The sequence below is a fragment of the Mastigoproctus giganteus genome, chromosome 6 (genome assembly GCF_048544385.1).
Source record: "Mastigoproctus giganteus isolate SK-2022 chromosome 6, ASM4854438v1, whole genome shotgun sequence".
Classification (NCBI taxonomy): Eukaryota; Metazoa; Arthropoda; class Arachnida; order Uropygi; family Thelyphonidae; genus Mastigoproctus; species Mastigoproctus giganteus.
The window spans coordinates 166097937-166123128 of record NC_143580.1 but is presented as its reverse complement, the minus strand read 5'-3'; the positions used below and the strand labels follow the sequence as shown (position 1 = coordinate 166123128).

At 36.2% G+C, this 25192-nt stretch overlaps 1 protein-coding gene across 4 annotated transcripts in view; it reads left to right on the top strand.

Annotated features, from left to right (window-relative positions):
• Positions 1-25192, top strand: part of LOC150084726 (cytoplasmic dynein 2 light intermediate chain 1) — a 245046-nt gene that overhangs the window by 155909 nt on the left and 63945 nt on the right. For all 4 annotated transcript variants that reach the window (XM_090376577.1, XM_090376579.1, XM_090376576.1 and 1 more), the window contains one exon: positions 15242-15287. In XM_090376577.1, the coding sequence (XP_090232703.1) occupies positions 15242-15287 (46 nt within the window). The remainder of the gene's footprint in view (positions 1-15241; positions 15288-25192) is intronic.

Sequence of the window (25192 nt, the reverse complement as noted above, 5' to 3'; positions counted from 1 at the left end):
AGTAGCTAATACTGATTACTGCCATTAACCACTGTGCCCACATTTGTTGCTAATGCCACATTGTTCCAATTTATACAATAAGCATACATATTATACAGTATCAAAGGCTTTTCTGAAGTCTAAGTATATTATCATTAGTAGAGGCATATAATGCAAGAAAGCAAGCTTATACAGCATCAACCAGAAAAAAAAAAAACATTTCACACATCCATTCGCTCTAAATGTTTGTCCAGTTCTTCCTTGAATTTATTTAAACTATCAACTTCCACAATAACAGATGGCAGTTTGTTTCAGCAATCAACTACCCGCTGGCTAAAGGGAAATTTCCACACATCTATTTTATAACTGTCTTTCCTCAATTTGAATTTATGCCTCCTCAAGTTTGTAATCCAAGAAGAAGAAGAATTCCATCAGCATTGAGCCTGCTTGAACATTTCAAGGCTTTAACACCTCAGTCGGATCACCTTGCAGGTGCCTAGGCTCCAGACACTGCAATTTGCAAAACTTAAGCCTTTCTTCTTAAGGACCCCTTCATTCCCCTCACCAATCTTGTTGCCCTTCTCTGTATTCGTTCTAACAACTCGACATTCCTAAATGAGGCCTCCAGACCTGTACACAGTACTCAAGGTGTGGCCTGACCATAGCCTTATAGATAATTACCTCCTTATCCCTACTAGCAAAATTCCTATATATCATTGACAAGACCCCATGACCTGCTGTGGCAGCCTGTCTGCACTGCTCAGAAAACTTCATATCTGACTACACAATTACCCACAGGTCTTTTTCATTCTCTACCAACCATGTAGTACCACATGGTTGGTATGTTTTTGGGGAGTTACTTCTACCCATATGCAGTACTTTGCATTTGTCAATTTTAAACTTCGGTTGCCACTGTTGCAGTAGCATACTGCCATTAATGTCATTAACAACCCTGCCAACCTTTGTATTATCTGCAAACTTTAACATTAAACCATACTTTTGACATACCTTCATCAGTATCGTTGATAAATATACAAAACAATCATGGATCCAACACCGAACCCTGGGTGGACTCCACTAATAACATTAGTCCACAAAGAGCAGGGTCCACTGATTATCACTCTCTGTATTCACCCTTTCATCCATTGTAGAAACTTGCCCTTAATGCCATACTGCTCCAATTTGTACAGTATACAGTCGAACCATCAACAGTTGAACCAGCGATATCCAGTGGACCAATTTGATTCATCCCCTTCTTTCTAGAGTATAAGTAAAGAAATCTTTGCTGTTTTTCTTTGCATCCTTTGCCAAAGATGGATGTCATGTGCAATAGTATCAAAAACTTTCCTGAAATCCAAGTATATGATATCAAAATAAAATTATTTTTTACCCCATTCTTTGTGACCACATCATAGTATCCAGTCAGATTGGTCAGACAAGACTTCCCTTTAACAAACCCATGCTGTGTCTGAATTATTACTGTAGTCTTGTTCAGATGATCCTGCAATGCTTCCTTAACCAGTGACTCCATTATTTTCCTTGGAACAGAAGTTAAACTAACAAGTCTGTAATTACTCGTGTCACCCTTTGATTCCCCGTTATGAATTGGGAATACATTTGCACATCCCCTGAGTCTAAGGATGCCCTTATTAACCATATAATTATGGTTAATTGTTTATTCACTTCCTTTGCCTCCTTTAATATAACTGAATAGATCCCATCCACCCCAGGTGCCTTTCTTATGTTACTCTCCCTGTTAGAGTTTAATAAGCTTTTGTCCTCCACTTCCTTACAGAGTTTCTCATGTGTGAAAATTGGTGGAAAATACTAGTTCATTTTGTCAGCTATCTGAGCAGAATTATCAACAGTCGAACCATCGATATCCAGTGGACCAACTTGATTCATCCCCTTCTTTCTAGAGTATAAGTAAAGAAATCTTTGCTGTTTTTCTTTGCATCCTTTGCCAAAGATTTCTCGAATCTGCCTTCGCTTGCCTAACCTCCTTTGTGACTTGATAGACTAGCTTATATCTACCATAGGCTTCTGTGTTGTCTGATAATTTATATGCATCCCATCCCATTCATTTTACTTCTCTGGCATGAGTCTCATTAGGTCATCTGACATCCATTTAGGTCTAAATCTTTAACAATATTTCTTAGTTGGTATGATAAGCCTAGTAGTTTCCAAGATTAATTCCTCGAATGCTTCCCGTATATATGATGTCAGAATATGATGTTTATATGATGTCAGAATTATTACTGTCATCAATTCCTTTGTGATAATCTCATAGTAGTTAATCATATTGGTCAGGTATTACATCTTTGAAATCCATGCTAAATTGCATTATGATCCTGATCCTGTCATGATAATCTTGTATTATCTCCTTAGCTTTGTAACAATTTCTCAACTATACTGATATCACTGTAAATTAAGATCACCAAATGAATTAAAACACAAATTTCCTTCATAAAATTAAACTGGTATTTCATATAACTATATATTTAAAATAATGTTCAAAAACAAATAAATTATACATAAAAGTGATAAACAAATAAATTATACATAAAAGTGATAAACAAATAAATTATAATATGATAAAAGGATTTAAAAATGTGAAAATAAATACAGGTTCCAGTGCTTTTCAAACCCATGGCTTTCTTCATTCTTTCCTCAGTGAATTATACATTCTTATTGTAACATATATTATGTGCTCTATGGTGCCTCCGTAGCCAGGTGGGCAGGAGCAGTGGTGCATAGCACATGCTTCTTGATTAGACTGGGGTTTGAGCCCGTGATCACCAAATATGGAGGATGCGGAAAGGTCAGGGAATGACCACCACATGTTCCCGGAGCAATATGGCCTTATTTGCTAATACTCCTAAAAACCAAATAACAAACAAACATATATGCTCTATATATATATATATATATATCATTTAGCAATGATTGAAAAAACACAGTTTCAGCCTTCAGTCCCTGGCATTCCTTGATTGGGAAGAGGGTGCTAAGAATTTCCAGATGTTCGTAACTTAGATTTGGAACTTGGAACACGAAAAGTTTATATGAAGCAGGGAAACTTGATAAGTTGATAGCAGGAAAAATTGATAGCCTAAATAAATTTAAGGCTCAGCTGGACAGGTATTTCGAATGAACGGAGGGGTGAACTGGAAGTTTTTTTGTTTTTTTTTTGGCTGATGCTGCATAAGCTTGCTTTCTTGCATCATATGCCTCTACTAATGCTAATGTCACAGGTGCCTAGTCTCCAGCAGGGCTGCCGCAAGTGGGTAGGCAAGGTAAGCGTTGATTACGGGCGGCAGTTCAAGAGGGTGCCAAAAAAACTTTTAACATATACAAGTATTCTCTGTTTAATTAACGAACTTCTTTATAGCAGAATTTCCTATTTAGCAATATGCGCAATATCACATATTCTTTCATTTTGCTCAAAGTGTTTTCATAATTTCGTTTTTTTTCCTCTACCGACAGAGGCAGACTGGCCTTACTGGGAAAATCCCGGTGGGCCGGAGGCGGGTGCAATTTTGGCCATAAACACTTGTGTGAGTCTGCTACAAGTTTTCCCCAGTAAAAATTTTTGACAGTCTATCGGTATTGCTTTTCCTTTTTCTCACAATCTGTAGTATCTTCACCAGCAAGCTTCATTTTCACATTTTTCTCAAGTATTTTATTCATTTTTAGGGAATAAAACACAATTTCAGTATAAAAAAGGCAAAAATGAGGAGGCACACTTGATACACATAAACAAAGTTGACCGCATGTAGCAACTGAATAAACAAAGCAGTAAAGACAGAAGCACACTATTATCCTCTCACACTAGCTCAAATTTTACTAAAACACATTTTGGAGATCACTATCATAAAAAATAAAAACAATTTCCAGTTGCGTTCCTGCTGGTGGAATCTGTTATAAACGGGCAGTAAACTCGATCTAATTGCATTTTCAATAATACCGATGACTGCATTTGTGGGTTTTTATGTTATTATGGTGAAATGTGTTTTCTCTTCACTGAAATCTTAAATCGTATGAAAAGCATAAATACATTTTTACAAACTTCTCTTCTTTCGGTTCAGGTGATTCCCGAGTTCGACTGCCATTTCTTATAAACACAAAGACAAATCATGCACAAGCGAATTCGGTTCGTGTTATATACGACATCGTTCTCCTATTTATAAATCGTGTATGATTGAATTCGTGTTATACAAGGACTGACCATACTATATACTGTATTTTAATTTTTTCTCAGGGTAAGTATTTTTTGTGTTACCATGTGTAACTTATTTGTTAGCATATGCTTATAGCTTCAATTCTTTATACGATTTCAGTTTTTTTAGCATTCTTTATAAATATCACGAAACTTACATCCTAATCCGTATGGTTAAAATATAATGAATAAATTAAAATGGGAAATTAAAAAATATAAAAAAATTCCCTGAGGGGGAAAAAGTGCACTCTTTTCCACTTGGATCGTCATACATAAAAATTAACGATTATGAAACTAAGAATGAGAAGAACCAAGAGTCCTAACGTTGGACTTTCGCAGTTCTATCATCAGTTGGTTCGTTTAATAGGGAAAGAAATTCTGAATTTTATAAAGATTAACTCTAGCTCCCATGGTGCATGGTTAGCGCGTGCATGCCAGAAATTTTACATGTTATGCTGCGAGTTTGTTGGAAAATCATTCAATGGCTAAAGCTTCGTGTATTAATAATAGTTTATAACTGGAATTCAGTTTTGCTAATATTATTGCAGAATCTGTTTGAGTGTTATAATTATGTGAATGCGAATGTTGACTGAGTTCTGTGACTAAATAATTTGCATGGAGGCTAATTTGTTGATATAAGCTCTGTTATTTGCAGTTTTAGTGGATCCAAATTTAGTGGTAATACTACCAATTTCGTATGCATTAGGGTACCTACAGACACTCCAGCTTGCCTGCACAGGCCAAGTTTGTGCAGTCAAACTGGAGCGTGTGTATGTAGCACAGGCTGCCTGAATGGCCATCTGGCCCGGTCTGTAAATTTGAGCGACGACAGATATTGCCCTGCACAGACCTGTAGGTCTGTGCATGTAGATGGGGTTTTCCCAAATATGGCACACACACACAAAGAACCTTGTGAAGGTGCACTCAACGCTGTAAACAAATTCCCTACTTGATAAAATTGTTCTATAATTATTAGCTTCATAAATTCTGATTGTAATTGGGCCTCTGACGTTGGTAATTTCCAGATTCTGGGTTATGAGAGTGAGCAAACAGCATGTTAGATAAAAACAAACACAGTGAGCGAAACAAATAATTCATATTTAATGCACCTTAAATTCTTCTTCACTACCCTTACTTAAGCCGGAAATTCTTCTTTGTTACCCTTAAAGATAATACTGTATTACTCCATTTGAATTGTTATATTATATTTTTAAAAACGATTTTACAGATACTTTTCCAAATGTAGCAGTTGCACTAAGAATTTTTCTAACTTTACCAGTTTCAGCTGCCTAAGGTGAATACAGTTTTTCAGAATTAAAATTAATCAAAAATTATTTACGATCGACAATGTGTGAACAACGACTTTCTAATTTGACAATAATTTCAATAGAAAATGACCTTTTGGAAAAAATAAACATAAATGAATTAATAAATTCTTATTTCTTAAAGCAAGGAAACATAAATTTGTATAATTTTTTTTAAAAATTATAATTTTCCTTTTATTTTATTATTGTGATAGAATATGATTACTGTGATTTAGAATATAAAGTTTATTTCCAGAATTTCAGAATGATTTTGTTATTTTTGCTTGTTGTTTCGTTATATTATATGTGAGATATTTTGTAATTATCTTCTCTTTTAATAAATGAATGCTATTTTATTTACGCCTTATTTTATTTTTTAATCCAAATATTTTGAGGCGGCAAATTTGATTTCACTTACTGGCGGCATATAGGGTCGCTGCGGCCCTGGTCTCCAGAAGCTGCAATTTGCAGAACATAAGCCTTTCTTGGTAACACCAACCCTTTGTTCCACCCACCAATCTCATTGCCCTTCTCTGTACTCGTTCCAGCAGCTATACATCTTTCCAAAAATGAGGCCTCCAGACCTGTGTACAATACTGTGAAGGTGTGGCCTAACCATTGCCTTATACAAGGGGACAATCGTCCCCTTATCCCTGCTAGCAAAATTCCTGTATATCATTGACAAGACACCATGAGCTACTCTTGCAGCCTTTTTTCACTGCTCAGAAAACTTCATATCTGACTGCACAATTACCCCCCAGGTCCTTTTCATTCTCCAACAAATATCTCTGTATTTGTTGGATGGCTGCTTTTTATACCAACATAGAAGGCAAAAAGAAAAAAGTAGTATTCTTCATCTTTCCTTTCTTTACACGTCACATTCATCACATTCAAATTGTGTATCTCCCATGTCAGATGGGGGTAATTGTGTATCTCCCATGTCAGAATGATACTATGTTTCTCACTGCATCCCAGTGGCATATCCAGGTATCATCATAAGGGGAGGCATGACGACCAGGTGTTTGAATGATTTTTTTTTTTTTAGATAGACCTAGGAACACTTATACACGCACATAAATAATGTTTTATTGATTATCTTTATTTGAATATTAGGAAAGCATGTGAATTATAATATGCATTAATCACAAAAAATGATAATAATATATTATTTCCAAACATTTGGTAATATAACACACGGAACAAACAAGTTTATGAAATATATAAGAAAATTACAAAAGGAAAGAGTAATAGAAATATGCGCAGAGGCGGATTTACAGTGAAACTAATGAATCTTAAGCTTCAGGGCCCCCTCACTTGCACAGGCCCCTTCATGGCCCTGGGAGGGGCCCCTAGCAATATGTTTTTGTAAGATTTGCAAAAGTAAGATATTTTAACCATGATTGATTAAAACTGCTGTCTCTTTCCATTCTGATTTCTCCTCTGTCACACTGTCACACCGGGTGGTGTTGGAATCTCAAATGCTACCCGAACTTTGAGTGGCCACCAACTTTAACAAAAATACACAGAAATTTTGCATTCTTTTTCTTAAAAAGGGGTGCCAAAAATTGTATAAGCTTCAAGCCCCACAAAACTTTCATCTTCCCTGCATAGCTCTGAAAAATGCTATGCTGCTTTCTGCCTTTGCATGTTCTGTATTGCCAATTTTCTTGAATTGCCATACTCTCTGATGCTGAAAACTAAAGGGCTCTTTGGCTTTCTTGTGCTTCATTTGTATTACGATGCCTTTCAATATCACTTAATTTGGTCATGTAAATATTGTAAATGCATGCTGACATTTACAATATTTACAAAAACATTTTAAATAATCACCTCTAATTTGCAGAGCCAGTTCTTATATTTAGCTTTCATTGATCATGAAAGTGTCGACTATATTTTTTGCTCATTTTCAAAAGGGAGCAAAATTACACACTAGTTTTAATATGAAAATTCATAAGAGAAAAAAAAAAAATTTGTTACCTACTCAAAGTAATTGAATCATCACAAATGAAAAAGGACAAGTTTTCATCAACACTCTGTTAAACCTATTCAGAACAGTTGTTTGCATGTGGAAATAATTTAAGTTACTGCATCTATGTTTTCAGCAGAATACTCCAGTAATTCAAAAAGTGAACCAGCATAAAGTGACCCTCCATATTAGGAAAGTTAGACTGCAGAAAGTCGAATTTCAAAGAAGGGAAGTTGAAGAGTTCTGAGGGATTAATGGAAATTCATATTATAATATTTCTCTGATCTGTAAATGATCCAGCAATAAATTTTCAATAAAAAAAAATTACTGACATCAGAGTTATAAAATTACAAATCGTTCTGTCAAATTGTAACAAAATGCAAAGAATAGTAAAAAAAATAAATAAATAAAAATATATCTAGAGTAATGGGTAACATATATTAGTATAGCAAACTGTACAACATTTGATGATCGTTGATGTCGTGGACCATTCATGATTTGTGAATGGTCCATCATATAAACTTATGAAAACTGGAATAATAAATTCGCTTATGTGAACGCCGCCATAGCCAAGTGATCAGGTGTGAGGGTGCATAAGTATACGTACCTTGAGTGACCATGGGCACTGGCAGTATGGTGCAAGGTAGTTCAAGTGCACTGCCTTTGGATTTCGAAGTAATACACAATTTTTAATATTTTAATTAATTTATTGAAACATTAAAACAATACAAATTCTTTCTTTCAAAATACAAGTATTTTCTCCCACTGATCATGAAATGTTGGCTTGCCTGTACACATAAATCAGTCAAACTTGACTGAATACTGTGTTCAAGTATGGAGACCGCACATAAAGAAAGACATTGTGCTTCTTGAAAGGGTCCAAAGATGACTAACTCGCCTGGTGAGATCGGTAAAAGGGCATCCATATGAGGAAAGACTTCGAATATGTGTTGCAGAGCTTGGAAACTATATGCACCTTAGAGGAGACTTGATTGAGGTGTTTAGGCTCTGAGAGACATAATCAAAATGAATAAGGACAAAATTTTCACAGTTATAAATGATTCTAGAACAAGGAGCCATAATTTCAAGTTACAGAGGTAGTTGGTTAGACTGGATTGCAGGAAGTTTTGTTTTAGCCAGCAAGTAAAAAATACTTGAATAAGTTACCTACTAGGGTGGTAGAGGCTGACAGTTTGGGGAAATTCAAAGGTCAGCTGGATAATTACCTAAGGGAGGAAGGAAATGCACAGGTTTTCCATTTCATTTTCAGTTTGTTTTTATTCTATTATTTTATTTTTTGTTATTTTATTATTATTTTTCATTTATTTATTATTATTATTTTTTTTTTTTTTGGCTGGTGCAGCATAAGCCATAGGCTTCCTTGCACCATGTGGCCATTACTAATGCTAATGCTAATTCAAATATTGCATGTATTTGAAAATTTGATGAACAAAAAAATTTATTCCCACTTGTGCCACCTTGCAAAATATTCTGCCAGTGCCCATGCCTGACTGATAAATGCAGTGCCATTCCTTGTATTCTCCCTATCTTGTGAACGCCTCTGACCATGTGGTCGCCCCAGAATATAAACAGAAAATTCATTCATAAAATCACTTATTACAGAATCACTACAAAGTTGGAATTGCATTGTGCACATAAAGCAAATCAATGCACACTTCTCTATTCAGAGGTGTTCATTCATTATTTACTGAGTGCAAAAGGGAAAAAAAGGTGAGGACAAGAAAAATAACTTTTTTTAATTCATATTATATCTTTCTCTAATCTGTAAATGATCCATCAACAGGTTTTCAATAAAAAAATATATATATAATAAAAAAAAAATTACTGACACCAGAGTAACAAAATTACAGATCGTTCTGTCAATTTGTAACAAAATGCAAAGGATAGTAAAAAAAATAATAATAAATCTACAGCAATGAGTAACATTAGTATCAAAACTGGACAACGTTTCATGGTCGCCTACATCATGGATCATTCAAAATGTGTGATCCATCATGTAAACTAATGAAAACTGGAATAATAAATTTACTTACATTTTCAGCCTTTCTATCACAGGTTAGAAAAGAATGGTTGTAATGGTAATGGGTGAATTTTTTTTGTGCTCTGAGAAAAATGAAAATGTACAATCACTACACTTGAAAATGTAGAATCACAGAATAGTACATGATGCTTGATAACAGCTGCAGAACTTTCTTTCTTTGCCAATAAAGCAAAATGAAAATACTGTATCTGTGATTGGCTGAATTTTTGTGTTTCATTTCCCCAGTTTCTCCTTCAAGTAACTTTGCAACAAATTTTCCCATTATCACAAGCAAAAACAGAACAGATTATCAAAAACAAAAACAAAAACAAATTATCACAAGCAAATACAGAACAGATACATATGAAATGGCTATAAAATGTATTAAAAGCAACTAAGTCCAGTCCAGTTGGCTATTTTGAAAGAAAGCAATAGACAAGGGTAGAACATCGTTGCGAATATGGAAAATGAACCTCAAAACCATAAATTTAATGAAACTGCATGCTTTGGAGTGACTTGTTAGACCTACAACTTGTGTGATCGAGACCAGCTAATTTTGGGGTGACTGAAGTAGACGTTTTACTCTTCCTTGTCATTGCTTAATCCGCTGTCTGAACACCATGGGATAAATGCTAATTACATGAAGGGTTCCTCCCAATGCACCGACCATGTACAGAACATCATCAACATATGCAAGAATCAAAGGATCAGCAATTTAGATGTGTTTCTGGTTAGCATACTAATAACTCATTTGTAGTCCTTGTAGTGTTTCGTTTCAGATAAACAAAAAGGAAAGAAAAAAAAGCCAAATCTAAGGTACTAAAATGACAGCACTGGCCATAGCTAGACTGTTATGTGACAATTTGTGTATTGTAAAATAAAACATATTGCCCTCTGACAACAATCAGTGTACCCACACACACAAAAAATGTAAAATAAATTCAATGCTAGAATAAAATCAGATGTGATTTGTATCTATATTTGGCACTGGTTTTGTGGAATATTTTACGACTATCTTTTATTTGCTACTATTTCTATAAGTGGCACAGTCAAAACAATATTCAGATGGCCAGTCGCTGTGCTGATAAGAATGTGTTACATTTAATTTTAAAAAAATGCTCATTTATTAATGAAATTCGTTAATTGTCTTGAGAAACAAATCTGTCTTCCAAATTTCACAGCCCCTTTCAAGCTCGGGCCCAAATGCAGCTGCATTGGCATAGTTACCCCACTGAACAAAATCATTGGTTTTTCTGGAGATTTTGTCTTTCAATTAGCTCTTCGTACACTGAAACCCTTTGAGAGAACAGAGAAGAAGTGAAATGCCTCCTGCATTCTTTTTCTTTAATTTTGAATTTTTGGTTAAGGGAGTGCATATTCGCCCTCTGCCTCCCCCCCAAATATGCCCCTGCTGTATCCCACCATATATTCTTCCCCTTTTTCCTTGTTATTTTCCTTATGAAATACCTTTTGCTGTCTATATCCTGTGCCCAAGGAATGTGTACTTCATATGCCTTTAGACTCACCAGTTGTGGGCTTCTCTTTTATGTTAAAGATAGTGCATAGGCATGAACATTGCCAAACATTTTTCTGGCAGTGGGTATGTATGTTATAAAGTCTGATCTGCTGATCAATAGTCAACAAGTTAATTTTATCAACAAATAAAAGATATAAAGTAATGTTGTTTAAAACGTAGTGGGACAAGTGACACCCTTGTTCCTCCCTAGTGATGCCCATGTGCATAGGGGTGGTGCTGAAGGAATTAATGAATATGTTCTTCTAATGCCATACTAATCTGCCCTTGAAAGACCAACTCTTAAAATTTTATTTTCACTATCGCATGTAGTTTTATCAATGATGGATATGAAAAGATAGCTAGACATCATCTCTGTATACTCAACCTCATTTAATATGATTAATCTCGACTCCTTGCCAAACAAGTTAGAATGGTGCTATATTATTGAGGGATAGTTCCTGGTCTTCCTAGCGAAATCTGTACACAGCAGAACGGTTTGTTCTGAACACATTGTGGGTTGTCACTTTCGCATAAAGGGAACGATGCTAATATTTTCCAAGGTTGTTTCTCCTCAGTAATACTATTCTCTGCTATCATTTATCTCTCTTTCAAATGCATGATAGCATATCTACCTATGTAGATATGCTATCATGTATATCTACACAGGATTCTGAGAGTTTGGAGATGTTTACATACATGACTTTATCCTTAGCATGATCACACTTAGCATGTCGTATAAATTGGCCTCAATAATTTGTAATTTGGAATCTTACAAAAATCTTTTGTAAGACTCCAAATTATTACTGAGTTGCTAGACAAAGTTTGTTTAACAATGTAAAAATGATTGCTGTTTTTGATTTTACTTACACATTGGAAATCATTTTTATTTTCTTGTGGTTAGGTTGCAACATCTTTTTTGAAAAGTTCATCAGTACCTGTTGCATGCTTATAGCTAACATATTTTGCAATTTTCTGCAAGTGAATACTTCTCAGTGTCGACCTTAGCAAATGCAGGGCCCGATTGGAGCATGCTGGTGGGGCTCCTTGAAAAATTCAATACTAACACCTCAATATTTTGAAATAATGAAAAATTGAAAAGCTAAAACTATTAATAATTCTTTATTATTTTTATATTTCATATTATTACAATTTGTTAACAGTTGACCAGACATTATGATAATATAAACAAAACTAATCAGAAAGATTTATTTTTTTTTTATCGGCAAACTCTTTGAAGACTTTATTAAAATTTAAATTCCATGCTTCTCTTTCATTGGATAAAATTGCAAGGCTGTTGAGCCTTTCCTGAAGCGTTGTCAACCTCAGATATGTTTTAATTAACTTTAATAGGGGAAAGCTTCTTTCCCCTGATGCTACAGTCACTGGAATCAATAAAAAATATTCTTAGCGATATCAATAAATTCGTAAATCCAGTGGCTCTTTCATTAGTTACGAGAAATTTGAAAATATTTAAAGGATTTTTGAAGCAAGATTCTGGAAGAACTGATTTCAGTGCTTTTAGCATCTGAAAGTGTGATTTCTAAATCTGCAGCATGTTTTCTTAAATCGTCCTTTAATTAAAACATAGACAAGCCTTGTCTACAATTTGATTAAAGCAGTTTACCTTGTAAGCTTCCTTAGGATTTGTTATATGTTCATCAGCAGGCTTGTAATTGAAGTGTCTCTTTCTTTTTTGTAATCGTCTTGTGCGTAATTCTGGAGATATTTCCAATTCTGTCGCAAGTTCTGTGGCACCAACTGTTTAAAGCCAGTCTTTCTATACTTTGACATCCAGTGCAGAAGGTTTTTAAATGAAGAAAGAGCTGTAGCAAGATTTGTAGAATCACTTTTCAGTTCTTTAATAACAAAATTTACTTGAAACAACAAATAATGCCAAAATACTAATGAAACAAGAAACTTGTATCTCTTGATCTGGTTAACTAGTTATTCAGCTTCATTTCTTTCTTGGGCATCTTCTGATGTTTCTGCTATTTCCAAAAGTGCATCATAGAAATCACCAACTTGATACCTTAAAGCCTTCACACTTTGCATTCGACACTCCTTTCACAGAGAGGCTTTGCAGAAAGACCCTTCACATATTTTTGGAAAACTGACCATCTCTTTGTTGATGCTGAAAAGAGCACATACAGATGTTGAAGTGTCCCAAAAAAGGGCATTGCATCAGGACAGGTTTTGGCCATATCCCCCAGAATTAAATTGTAATTGTGATAAGCACATGGTGTGAAAAATGCCCTTGAATTTTCCTGTAAAAGTCATGCCTGAACACCTGAAACTTTTCCTCTCATGTTTACTCCATTGCCGTAACCTTGACCTTGGATATTAGCTATGTCTAATCCTAATATTTCAAGTCCCTGTTTCAGCACATTGTACAAATTTTCTCTAGTACTGCTCTCTATATTGATAAATTTTATGAACTGTTCATGCACACCAACTGGCATCTTGGGCAACGTTTCATTGGAGATGTATCTAATTGTCAGGGACATTTCGAGGGCTTAGTGTCAGACAGTGTTAACTACAAAATTGCATTTTTGTTTTGAGACAACTTTAGTTTAACTTTATACAAATAACAATGCATATCATGTCATAGAAATGTATTTCTCTAGTAGTGTACAAGTTAGCTTGGGCTATAAGCACATTTCCAGTAAACCAAGAAAATGTCAAATGACTTTTTGTTGGTTAATTACAAAAACGTTTACTACAAAATGATTTTGTTGTTAATGTTGTCCTCGATTTGTTCCTGATGGCTGGTATCAGGTGTACACTGAAGAATAACAACAAAATACTTGGCTGATTTTATTTGCACTAGAAAGATTCTTTTTTTAGTGCTTCTGTGGACTCTCTTTTCCTCTTGCTTTTAGCGTAGCTGCTTGGTGTGCTTTTATTCCATTCTAAAAAGAAATTATAAGGCAACAGACAGATTAGTAAAAATTTTCTTACATGTTTTGTTTTCAACTTACTTGTTGTAGAATAACGAACTTTATAAAATAACTGCACTTTATGCTTTATCAGTGATCAAATGAGGAACTTCATCATTCATTAAACTATAAAGCTTCTGATATTTAGCCTGTTGAAGAGGTGAGTGTGAGAACAATAAGAAAATCTCTTTCGTGGCAGACACTCATTGACAGCATGGAACACCACTAGTTGGAATGAATGACAAAAACACACTTGATAAGAATTCTGCAATACATTCATTGAGTTCAGTTATGTCAAGAAAAATTCCATTTTTACCACAAATTGATTCTTGAAATTTGAATGGTACCATATTATAATTCCCAACATTTTTATAACACTAATGTCATTACTTTCATTGATAATTAAACTGAAGTTTCTATCTCCTAAATCAGGTTTTAAATTATCCACAAAACGTGTGTGGTGCTATAGCATTGCATATTATTGAAGTTCATTTTGTTCTTTGCAGTTTGAAGTCCTTACTTACCCTGCTGTCTGAAAAACGAAATTCACAAATGTCACTCAAATGATCAACTACCCTTAATGCACAGCTATGAAAAATGCTTTCTGCCTTTGCACCTTCTGTATTGCCAATTTTCTTGAATGGCAGTACTCCCTGATGCTGAAAACTAAAGGGCTCTTCGGCTTTCTTGTGATTCGTTTTTATTACGATGCCTTTCAATATCACTTAATTTGGCTGTGAGTGTACATTTACAATATTTTCTAAATATATGTAAAAAAAAAAAGTTATTGTTTCAGGTTTCACAGGAGCCCTGCTTGTTTTAAATATGTTTTAAAATCAATTCTTTAACTAAGCTTAAAAAAAAATTTTTTTTCCTTCTCTTTTTTCTTTTCCTTTATCTCTGTTTTTCATCTATTCTTTGTTCCTTTTTTTGTTTAATTTTAATTGTTCTACCATGCACGGGGCCACAAGAGTGTGGGGTCCGGTTCGGCCCAGTGAGCCTAAGGCTGGCCCTGATAGGCCTTGAATCTGCTCATTGTGTTGTATTACTCTGTTATTTATTTTTTAGGAATATTGGATGAGATGATTAATAAATGTTATGGAAGAATTTTATTTCACCATTTCAGAAAATTGAATATTTAAAACTCTCAGTTACATATCATTATCAAAATTGTAAATGCTAGAATTTTACTCAGCATTCTATTCAGTCATATTATGTTATGTTATATTGTAGTTTTTGAAAACCTTATTTTTATTTTTATGAAAATCTTATTGCTGTTGTAGAAAATATGCCAGTAGCTGAACAAGATCCAGAAAAGTCATTTTTCAGGTAACTTGATTAATTTTAACCGTATGAAATGATTACTCTAAAAGACATTTGTTGGCTAAAGCCTCAGAGTATGAAGGAATTAACTTATGCACACACATGATATATACCACCAAGATAGTTTTAATGCATTGTTTTAATTATATCTCATATTGTGAATACCTTCACAATGAGTTGCCATGGTATTGCACTACCTCGAGGTAGTGCAATACCTTGTTGCACCGTTTCAAAGCTTGAAATGTTGCTGTCTGTGTAGTGGTATCCCCAGAGAATAAGTAACAGTAGTCTTCTCCATAGGCAAAGCGTTACTTGTTTGAGGTAGTGCAATACCATGGCAACTCATTGTACTCCCATAATGAGATATAATTGAAACAATGCATTAAAACTACCTTGGTAGTATAAATGATGTGTGTGTGTGTGCATTAACCCACGCATAAGTAAACTCCTTCATATGAAATGATTAGATTAAAATCCTAGATTATTGTAATTGAAATTAATAATCACCTCTTAGTGTGTTATTCATAGTTTTACTAATCACATAGAGCCGTCATGGTTAATACAGTAAGAAAAATTCTGATTGAAACAGGAGGAATCTTTATGGACTTTTTTTGTACCATATGTGAGCTAGTTGGTTTTGGGAACACAGTGCAATGTTTTTATGCAGTAACCAAGCAGACTAACCAAAGAATATGTGCAATTTACAAGCACAGTATACTGATGTCTTGTAGACATCGTTATTTTCTAAATAATTCAGCCCAACTAATCACATATTATCCTAAATTATTTCTCCTCTCCTTTTCCATTAGAAGAAAATTAAATAGTCTTATGTTTGAAGTGGTCTACACCTTAAATGTCATTCTAATAGAGATCTATTCATCCTTGAAAGGTCATCAAATGATTTAAATGAAAAAATCAGGGTACAGTTTAAAACAGAAAATTGAAGGCCCAGCAAAACAAATTCATTTATGTGTAATCTGCTACACATTATTAGAACACTTGTCGAATATACACTCAAAACATTATGATCAGCCCTGTGTTTTAGCACTTGGCTGTTTTTCCCCTCCTGGTGGCACCGGGACAGTGGTGAGATCCAGTAAATATGATACTGTAGGTTTGTGGCATGCAGTCCATACAAAGTACTTGACCAACATAGACAAGGGATGTGATCTGATAGACTTTTAAAAAGGAATAATTGTCAGGTACTGGTTGAAGGATAGCAATATTAAGGAAACTGAATCTTGTGGGCTGTTTGTGGAGTGCATAGCTAAGGTGTTCCAAGAGTGGATGGATAGTGGACAGAGCAGCAGTTGCCAGGCCAAGGCTGTCACACAAGGTGAGCCAATAGACAGAAAACGATGGAACAGCTGACTATAGACTTTAATTAGAGGACAACCAGCAGTATTTCCAAAACCACAATCTGATGAACTCTCCTCCATACAGGTCACCCGAGTAGACACGCGATCAAAGTTTCTTCGTTTCTGTCGATCAAGGATGATAGGCTGCTTATGGCCACCTATCATCAGTGACACCTAAAGTTTGCATCTGAATAGTGTCATTGGACCATTTATGACTGGGAAAAAGTTGCCTTTTCCATTGATCATGTTTCCTGTTACATTGTGTGGATGGTAAATGGATGGAAGATACAATGATAAACTGCAGAGAGGAATCACTCTGATGTGTTGGTCCAACAAAGATGGGAAGGTGGCGACAGTGTTTTGGTATGAGGGATGATTTCCTAGGAATCTCTTGGAGCCCTCAAACACCTAGACTGCACTCTGAATTCTAAAAACTACCTATCTGTTGTAGCTGATCAGGTATACCCCATCAGGGTTACTGTCTTCCCAAATGGTACAGGTATGTTCCAGCAGAATAATGCATTCTGCCACATTGTTGGTGTTGCTTGAGAGTGGTTTGCCAAACACGAAAGTGATTTCCAGGTGCTACCTTGGCCACCGAATTTTCCGGATATGAATCTGGCTCTTCCTCCATGGACTGTCACCGATCTACAGGATGCAATCTTGGCAATATCGTACAACACACTTGCTGCAACATTCAGAGGCCTTATGAAGTACATGCCTCGCCATATAGCAGCAGTACTGGTGGCAGGAATAGGACATGCCCACTATTAAGTAGGTGGCATCACGTTTTGACTGGACAGTGTATATTGCTCCACAGTCAGCCATAGTAATTATTTTGTTGTCAAGTTGCACACTTTAGAGCATCATGATTGTGATGTGGCAGTGATCTCAATAACTGTATTATAAGAGCATTTGACAAGTGTGGTTTGATGACTAAATAAATAAATTTGGTGACTTCATGCATTTCATCATTTCTTGGTATATATGATCAAGTGCAATTAAGGATGATTAGTATTTCTTTTTTCCATTTTTTTAAAATTATTTTCTTGATTAATTTAGTGGTTAATTCATTTAATCTGTAAATTCTGAGTAGAACTTAGAGATTAAACGTTAGATGAGGTGCTACCCAAAAGTTCCTGAAAAGTATTTATAAGATAAATTAAACTCACCCTAAGTCTTATTCTCTGCTATCAACTATGAAGTAGTCCCCTTGAGAGCATAAATAAACACCAATCCTAGCACTTCTCTCATGATTTGAATGCATCCTGAAAGTCCTTTGTTATAGTGTTCAGCACTGCATGCGATTCGGTTTGGATAGCCTCTATTCTTTCAAAATATTTGACCCTTCAGCTTGATTTTCATTCTTGGGAAGAGGAATAAGTCGCAGGGGGCTAAGTCTGGTGAATAAGGGGGTGAGGGATGATTATCATGTTGTTGGATGCCAAAAACTGCACCACAGCAAGAGATGTGTGGGCTGGTGTGTGGTCACGATGAAGAACCCAGTTCTTTGTATGCCACTTCTCTGGATGTTTCCTCCTGACAGTTTCCTTAACCACCTCTTGGCGCCTCCGTAGCCAGGTGGGCAGGAGCGGCAGTGCATAGCACACGCTTCTTGATTTGACCGGGGTTCGAGCCCGTGACCACCAAATACAGAGGATGCGGAAAGGTCATGGAATGACCACCGGATATCCCCCGAGCAATATGGTCTTAGTTGCTAATGCTCCTAAAAACCAAATAACTTAACCACCTCAGGACATTGCAGTAGAACTTTGCATTGACAGTGTGGTCAGGAGGGATGAATTCCTTATGGATAATCCCGTCAATGTCCAAAAAACAGATCAGCATGGACTTCACATTGCTCCTCACTTGTCTGGCTTTTTTCAGTTGGGACAAAGATGGCCTCTTCCACTGGGATGGTTGTTGCTTGGTTTCTGGGTCATACCCATATACCCAACTCTCGTCACCAGGGACGACCATAGAAAGGAAGTTTTGATCACTCCTGGCTGTTCTTGAAGATCTCTACTAACTTCCATGTGATGCTGCTTTTGGTCTTCACTCAGTAACCGTGGCACGAACTTGGCTGCAATCCTTCTCATGTTCAACTCGTCTGACAAAATCCGCTGACACGTGCTGTACAATAGTCCTACAATGCCACAAATGTCATGGATGGTATGCCTGCAGTCTTCATGGAATGCCACCCGAACTTTTGCGACATTTTCCAGAGTGGTGCTCAATGATGGATGCCCAGAGCGATTGTTGTCATCAACTGACATTCGACCATTTTTAAAACGGTTAAACCAGTAGTAGGTCTGCATCTGGCCTAAAGCATTGTCACCAAAAGCTTGTTTCAACTTCTTATGGGTTTCTACTGCTGTATCGTTAAGAAGGAAACAAAACTTTATGCAAGCACATTGCTCTCTTACATCAGCCATCGCAACAATCCCAATCTACATGAAACATACCACCAAAGAACTGCGCATAAATATTCAATGACTCTATCCAGCCCAATGCCACATGGCAACTGATCCACAAAGGATGCATGCAGTGTTACATAGCATCACAAGTCTGTACTAGATGTAATTCCCATGCAACATTCAAATTTTGGGAACATTTGGGTAGCACCTTGTATATTGCTTATGGTTTAATATCTATATAATATCAGTGTAGATGTACCATAGATAACTCTTAAGAAACTATGATGGTAGTGTGGGAGGCATCATTTGCTCTGTATCTCATATTGTGCTCTTCCTTAAAGTTGCCATGGTATTGCACTACCTCGAATAAGTAACGCATCACTAATAGAGAAGACTATTTTTATTTATTCTTAGTGAGTACCACCACCCAGATGGCACTATTTCAAAACTATTGGCCTATCATCAGTGGGTGGGCAGGTATCTTGGTATTGCAGACATGACAACCAAGTTGTTAGACCGGGGTTCGAGCCCGTCACCACCAAATACGAAGGATGCGGAAAGGTTAAGGAATGACCACCGCATATCCTGGAGCAATATGGCCTTAGTTGCTAATGCTCCTAAAAACCAAACAACAACAACAACAACAACAACAACCAAGTTGTGAAGATAATCACACAATATGAAAGATGCCAAAAGGTTTATGATAGGCCAATAGCTTTGAAATGGTGCCGTCTGGGTGGTGGTACTCACTGAGAGTAAATAACAATAGTCTTCTCTATTAGTGAAGCATTATTTATTCGAGGTAGTGCGATACCATGACAACTCATTGTGAAGGAAGAGCACAATATGAGATACAGAGCAAATGATGGCTCCCACACTACCATCGTAGTTTCTTAAGAGTTATCTATGGTGTATTTACATCGATATTATATAGATATTAAACTCTTAACGTATTACGCCTTGTGCATTTAGTTAATTTAAAAAATTTCTTATGGTGTAATAATCAACTTCCATGACAGAATGCCAGGATCCTGTGATCTGCTTTTTCATTTAACTTACCTAGAATTCCATATTTATAATTTCAGTATATTGATATGTTAAAAAATGAAAAAAAACCCATCCTAGATCTTAATATGAGACTGACAATTAATTTCCATGAGAGAGTCAATTTAAACAAAAGCAGATATTAGAATGAATGAGTTAAATATTATGCATTCTAATTTTCTTGTTCAATCTCAAACTGTACAGGGAAATAAAGAGTGCCGTTAAACCAGAATGTCTTATAATGGGGACTTTAACATTCCAGGTGGAAAGTTAAAATTTTAACTGGAACTTGTGGGCTAATCATTTACACAGTAGAAAAAACTTTTGTGGATTTATTGGATGTTGGTTTTCTACAGTAGCATGGTAGGAAGGCAACATGAGGAAGCAATATTCTTGATCTGATTATCAGCAGCGATTCTTTATGCATTAAGAATTTGCAGGTAAAAGACCCACCAAGTGGCAGTGATCACAATGTAGTTATGTGGAATTTACATAAAGACATAACTATTGTCAAGGGTAAAGGAAAGGGCTTTTGCTTTCATGAAGGTGATTACAGTGGTCTCAGACAGTTTTTAAATTCTACAATAGTACCAGCTGACGATGTTCAGCAACTTCTAAATGGGAAACATATAAGGAAATAATCATAGAATCTACTAAGCTTTTCATACTAACTAAGAAATACTGTTCAAGGCTTACTCTTAAAGGATGTCAGATGAACTAATGAGACTTGTGGCAGAGACGAAAAATGCATGGGATATACATAAATCATTGGGTGATACAGAAGCCTGTGGTAGATATAACCTAGTCTGTAATAAAGTTGCAAAGGAGGTTAGCAAGGCGAGGCAGATTATGAGAAATCTTTGACACAGGATGCAAAAAAAAAAAAAAAAACAGCAAAGACTTCTTTACTTATTGTAAACACTAGAAGGAAGGAAATAAATCACATTGGTCCACTTGATATCAGTGGTTCAACTGTTCATGATTTTACTCAAGTTGACAAAAAACTGAATAAATAGGTTGCATCTACATTCTCACCTAAGGAGTTCTTTAGAGAAATGGGTCCAGTACAGCCAGGCCTTGCATAACGCGAGTTCGATTAACGCATGTTTCAGTTACCGCTATTTGAAAAACTATACCACTTTTCACTTTACACGATGCAAATTTCCAGTTAACACAATCTTTTTTTTTTATGCGATAGTTGAAAAATATTTGAATTGCGCGTTAAGCTTACCGTGCGTTGGACGGGCAATAAACAAACGTTTGCCTGCTGCCCGCCTCGGTGTGTTCCATCCACTAATAAAGTCAATGCAGACTTGCATTTAAAAGTTCTAATTTTTAAATGAGCCAGATGAAAATGTTACCGCGAAGGAGATAACGGTAAAAGAACTAGATGAAATCTTTCGTATCGCAGAGAACCTCAAACAAAAGGTGCGAGGTTCTCTGCGATATTTATTTCGCCAGGACCTAGTGAAGATTGTCAGCTATTGGAAATTGATTGATGAAAAGAGAAAGTCAACACTGTTCAAATATTTCCGCAACAGTCATTTCTTCATTGTGTATTTTATGTCAGAGGTTCCCAAACTTTCTCGGTTCATTGCGCCCTTAGTGTCTCAGTAATTTTTTCACGGCACACCTAGACCAAAAGAAATACCTAACCATTCCGTTTAGTAGTTAGGTCCAAACAACTTAGTAAAAAATGTTGAAACTGTGAACTACCTCGAGCTAGTAGTTCGTGCGGTGTCCAACAGATGTCAAGTATCGTTGTGCTTCCATCGAAAATTTAAAATATTCCACAGCACACAGTTTAGGAACCGCTGTTTTATACAATAAACATTTAATTCCATAATTATTTTCATTATATTTTACATCGTATACAGTTAAAAAGTTATTTAAAAGGTATTTTTAAAATTCTTTATAGACATTCCAGAAGGTCAAGGACCAGTTATAATTTTTCCTATTGATTATTATATTCGATTAATGCATTTCCGTTTTGCGCGATGCACTTGTGAGACGAAATAATCCCGTTAATCGAGGCCAGCCTGTAGTTTATCAAACTCTAACAGGGAACTAAATGATTTTGTAAATGATTCTGACTGAGGGGAAAGTGGAAGAGAAATTGTTGAAATTAAACATAACAAAAGCACCTGGGATGGATGTGATCTATCCAATTATATTAAGGGAGGCAGCAAAGGAGGTAAGCAAACCCTTAGCCATAATTATGACAGCATCTTTAGATCCAAGGGAGATCTCTATAGACTGGAGATGTACAAATATATCTTAGCTTAATGTCTGTTCCAAGGAAAATAATGGAGTCACTGGTTAAAGAAGTAGAAGTAATGCAGGATCATTTAGACAGGAGTGCAGTTATACTTCAGTTACAGCATGGTTTTGTTAAGGGAAAATCTTACATGACCGATTTGGATACTATGATGCAGTCACATAGGAACTGGATACAAGAAATAATTTCGATATCATATACTTGGATTTCAGGGGAGTTTTCAATACAGTTGCATATAAAAGACTGCTGTACAAATTAGAGCAGTGTGGTATTAAGGGCAAGTTACTGCTATGGATAAAGTTGAGAAGAAGAAGACAGAGAGTAGTTATCAATGGAAACTGCTTTTCATGGAATAGTGTTATTAGTGTAGTCCCTAAGGTTTGGTGCTGGGCCCATTATTGTTTTCTGTATTTATTAATGATATTGATGAAATTATATCAAGCTTAATGTCTAAGTTTGCAGATAATACAAAGGTTGGCAAGGTGATTAATGATGGTATATTACTGCAACAAAATCTAGAAAAATTTGGCAGATGGACTAAGTGTAAATTGAAGTTTAACACTGACATATGCAAAGTACAACAAAGTACACTAGACTCCCGCTAGTCCTAACTAATTGGGACCGAGCCCTGTTCGGATTAGCAGAATTTGGGATTAGCCGAATAACTGCAATAATGCAGAAGCAAGCAGTAAAACAGGTCTGGTTTATTAAGGAATGAATGTATAGTAAGTCTACTAGCGTTTGTACGCGAGCATAACACACCGGAAGCAAACCCCCCCTCCACACTATGACTAATTGCACGCGACATTGTGCATTAAACGTGAATGTTTATATCTTCGCTCTACATTACATTTTACAGTTTAGTTTAGTTCAGTCTGCTGCCATAATGGCCACGAAATGGAAACACACAACGTGTATGTTGAAAGATAAGCTGGAAGTTTTGAAAAGACTGGACAAGGGAGAAAGTGCAATGAAATTAGCAATAGAGTTTGGAGTGGGCAAGGCCACAGTAACTGACTGGAAAAAAAACCGCGCAAAGATCGAGCAGTTTTGTACCTCTACTTCAGAAAAATCAGTTGAAAATCGACAAACAGTAAGGCCCTCAACGTTTTACAAGCTTGATGAAGCCTTATTCACGTGGTTCACTCAGGAAAGAGGAAGGGGAACACCCCTAAGTGAACCTCTTGTTAGAGAAAAGGCCATTCATCTCAACAAACTAATGAAAGGTGATGAATCATTTAGTGTGAGTACCGGTTGGTTTGATCGCTGGAAGAAGCGCCATGGGATTCGCCAGCTAACGATCACCGGAGAGCAATTATCAGCTGATCATGCTGCAGCAGAGAAATATTTGGGTGAGTTCACTGATTTGGTATCACATTATTCACCTCAGCAGATATATAACGCTGATGAGACAAGTTTAAATTTTAAGGCTTTGCCCACAAAAAGTCTAGCATCTCAACAAGAAATGCGTGCCCCAGGTTTTAAAATGAATAAGGAGCAAGTGACGTTGATAGCTTGTAGTAATGCTTCAGGAAATCACAAGCTACCTTTGATGATGATCGGTAAATCAGCGAAGCCGAGAGCTTTTAAAAATATGAACATTAACAATCTTCCAGTTCATTATAAAAGTCAAAAAAAAGCTTGGATGAACAGACAGCTTTTCATTGAGTGGTTTCATAATCAATTTGTCCCAGCAGTGAAACGTTTCAGCAATGAAAATGATTTGCCACCTCATGCCATTCTCCTCACGGACAATGCGCCGTCCCACCCAGACGTTTCCGAGTTGACATCAGGGGATATAAAGGCAGCTTTTTTTACCGCCTAATGTAACACCGTTATTACAGCCCATGGACCAGGGGGTGTTACAGTCTATCAAGCTTGCATACAGAAAGAAATATCTTAGGTCCTTGATAGAAGATAACACCAATTCACTTTCTTTACATGAGAAAATGAAACAAGTGAACTTAAAAGATGTTGTATATTGGGCTGCTGAGTCGTGGGAGGGTGTAACCGAGCAGTCCATACAAAGATCATGGAAGAAATTATGGCCCTCTCTCAGCTTTGTCAATAGCTCCGATGAAAACAATGACATAGAACAATTAATTCAACTCGTACAGGAAATTCCCGGGTGCGAGGAAGCAATAGAATCTGACGTTAACGAGTGGATTGCAGCGGATGGAATAGGTCATGAAAACCTGTCGGATGAGGACATCGTGGCAGCTGTCACCCAAGAAGACTCCAAGCAGAATGATGACGAGCCCGGTGTTTCTGTGGAACAACTTGTGTCGCACACAGACGCGACAGCGGCCCTTGACCTCGCTTTACGCTACTTAGAACAACATCCCAGCGCTACACCGGCAGACTACATGTTTATGAAGCGGTGGCGAAACATAGCATCCTCTAGCCGATTTTCATCGTTACGTCAAAAGAAACTAACAGAGTTTGTTACTTCCGAAAAATGACTTTGGTTCCTGTTTTGGTGTGTAAGTATAGATCTGTAATTTTAATAGGCCATGTCAAACACTGATTTATTAATTTTGTATTAGTACAGTACTACAATAAAATACAATTGTTTTGTGGAATTCTAAATGTTTTTGTACTATTAATGCCATTTAAATTTAACTGGAAAATACAAAAAAAAACGTATATTTTGCGAACTAAAAAATTTCCTCTCCGCCGACCGAAACGTGTTCGGATTAGGCGGATGTTCGGATTAGCGGGAGTCCACTGTACTACATATAGGTATCAGCAATCCCAGAATAATGTACTGCCTGTGTGGTACTACACTCAGGGTAGTGGAAAATGAAAAACATC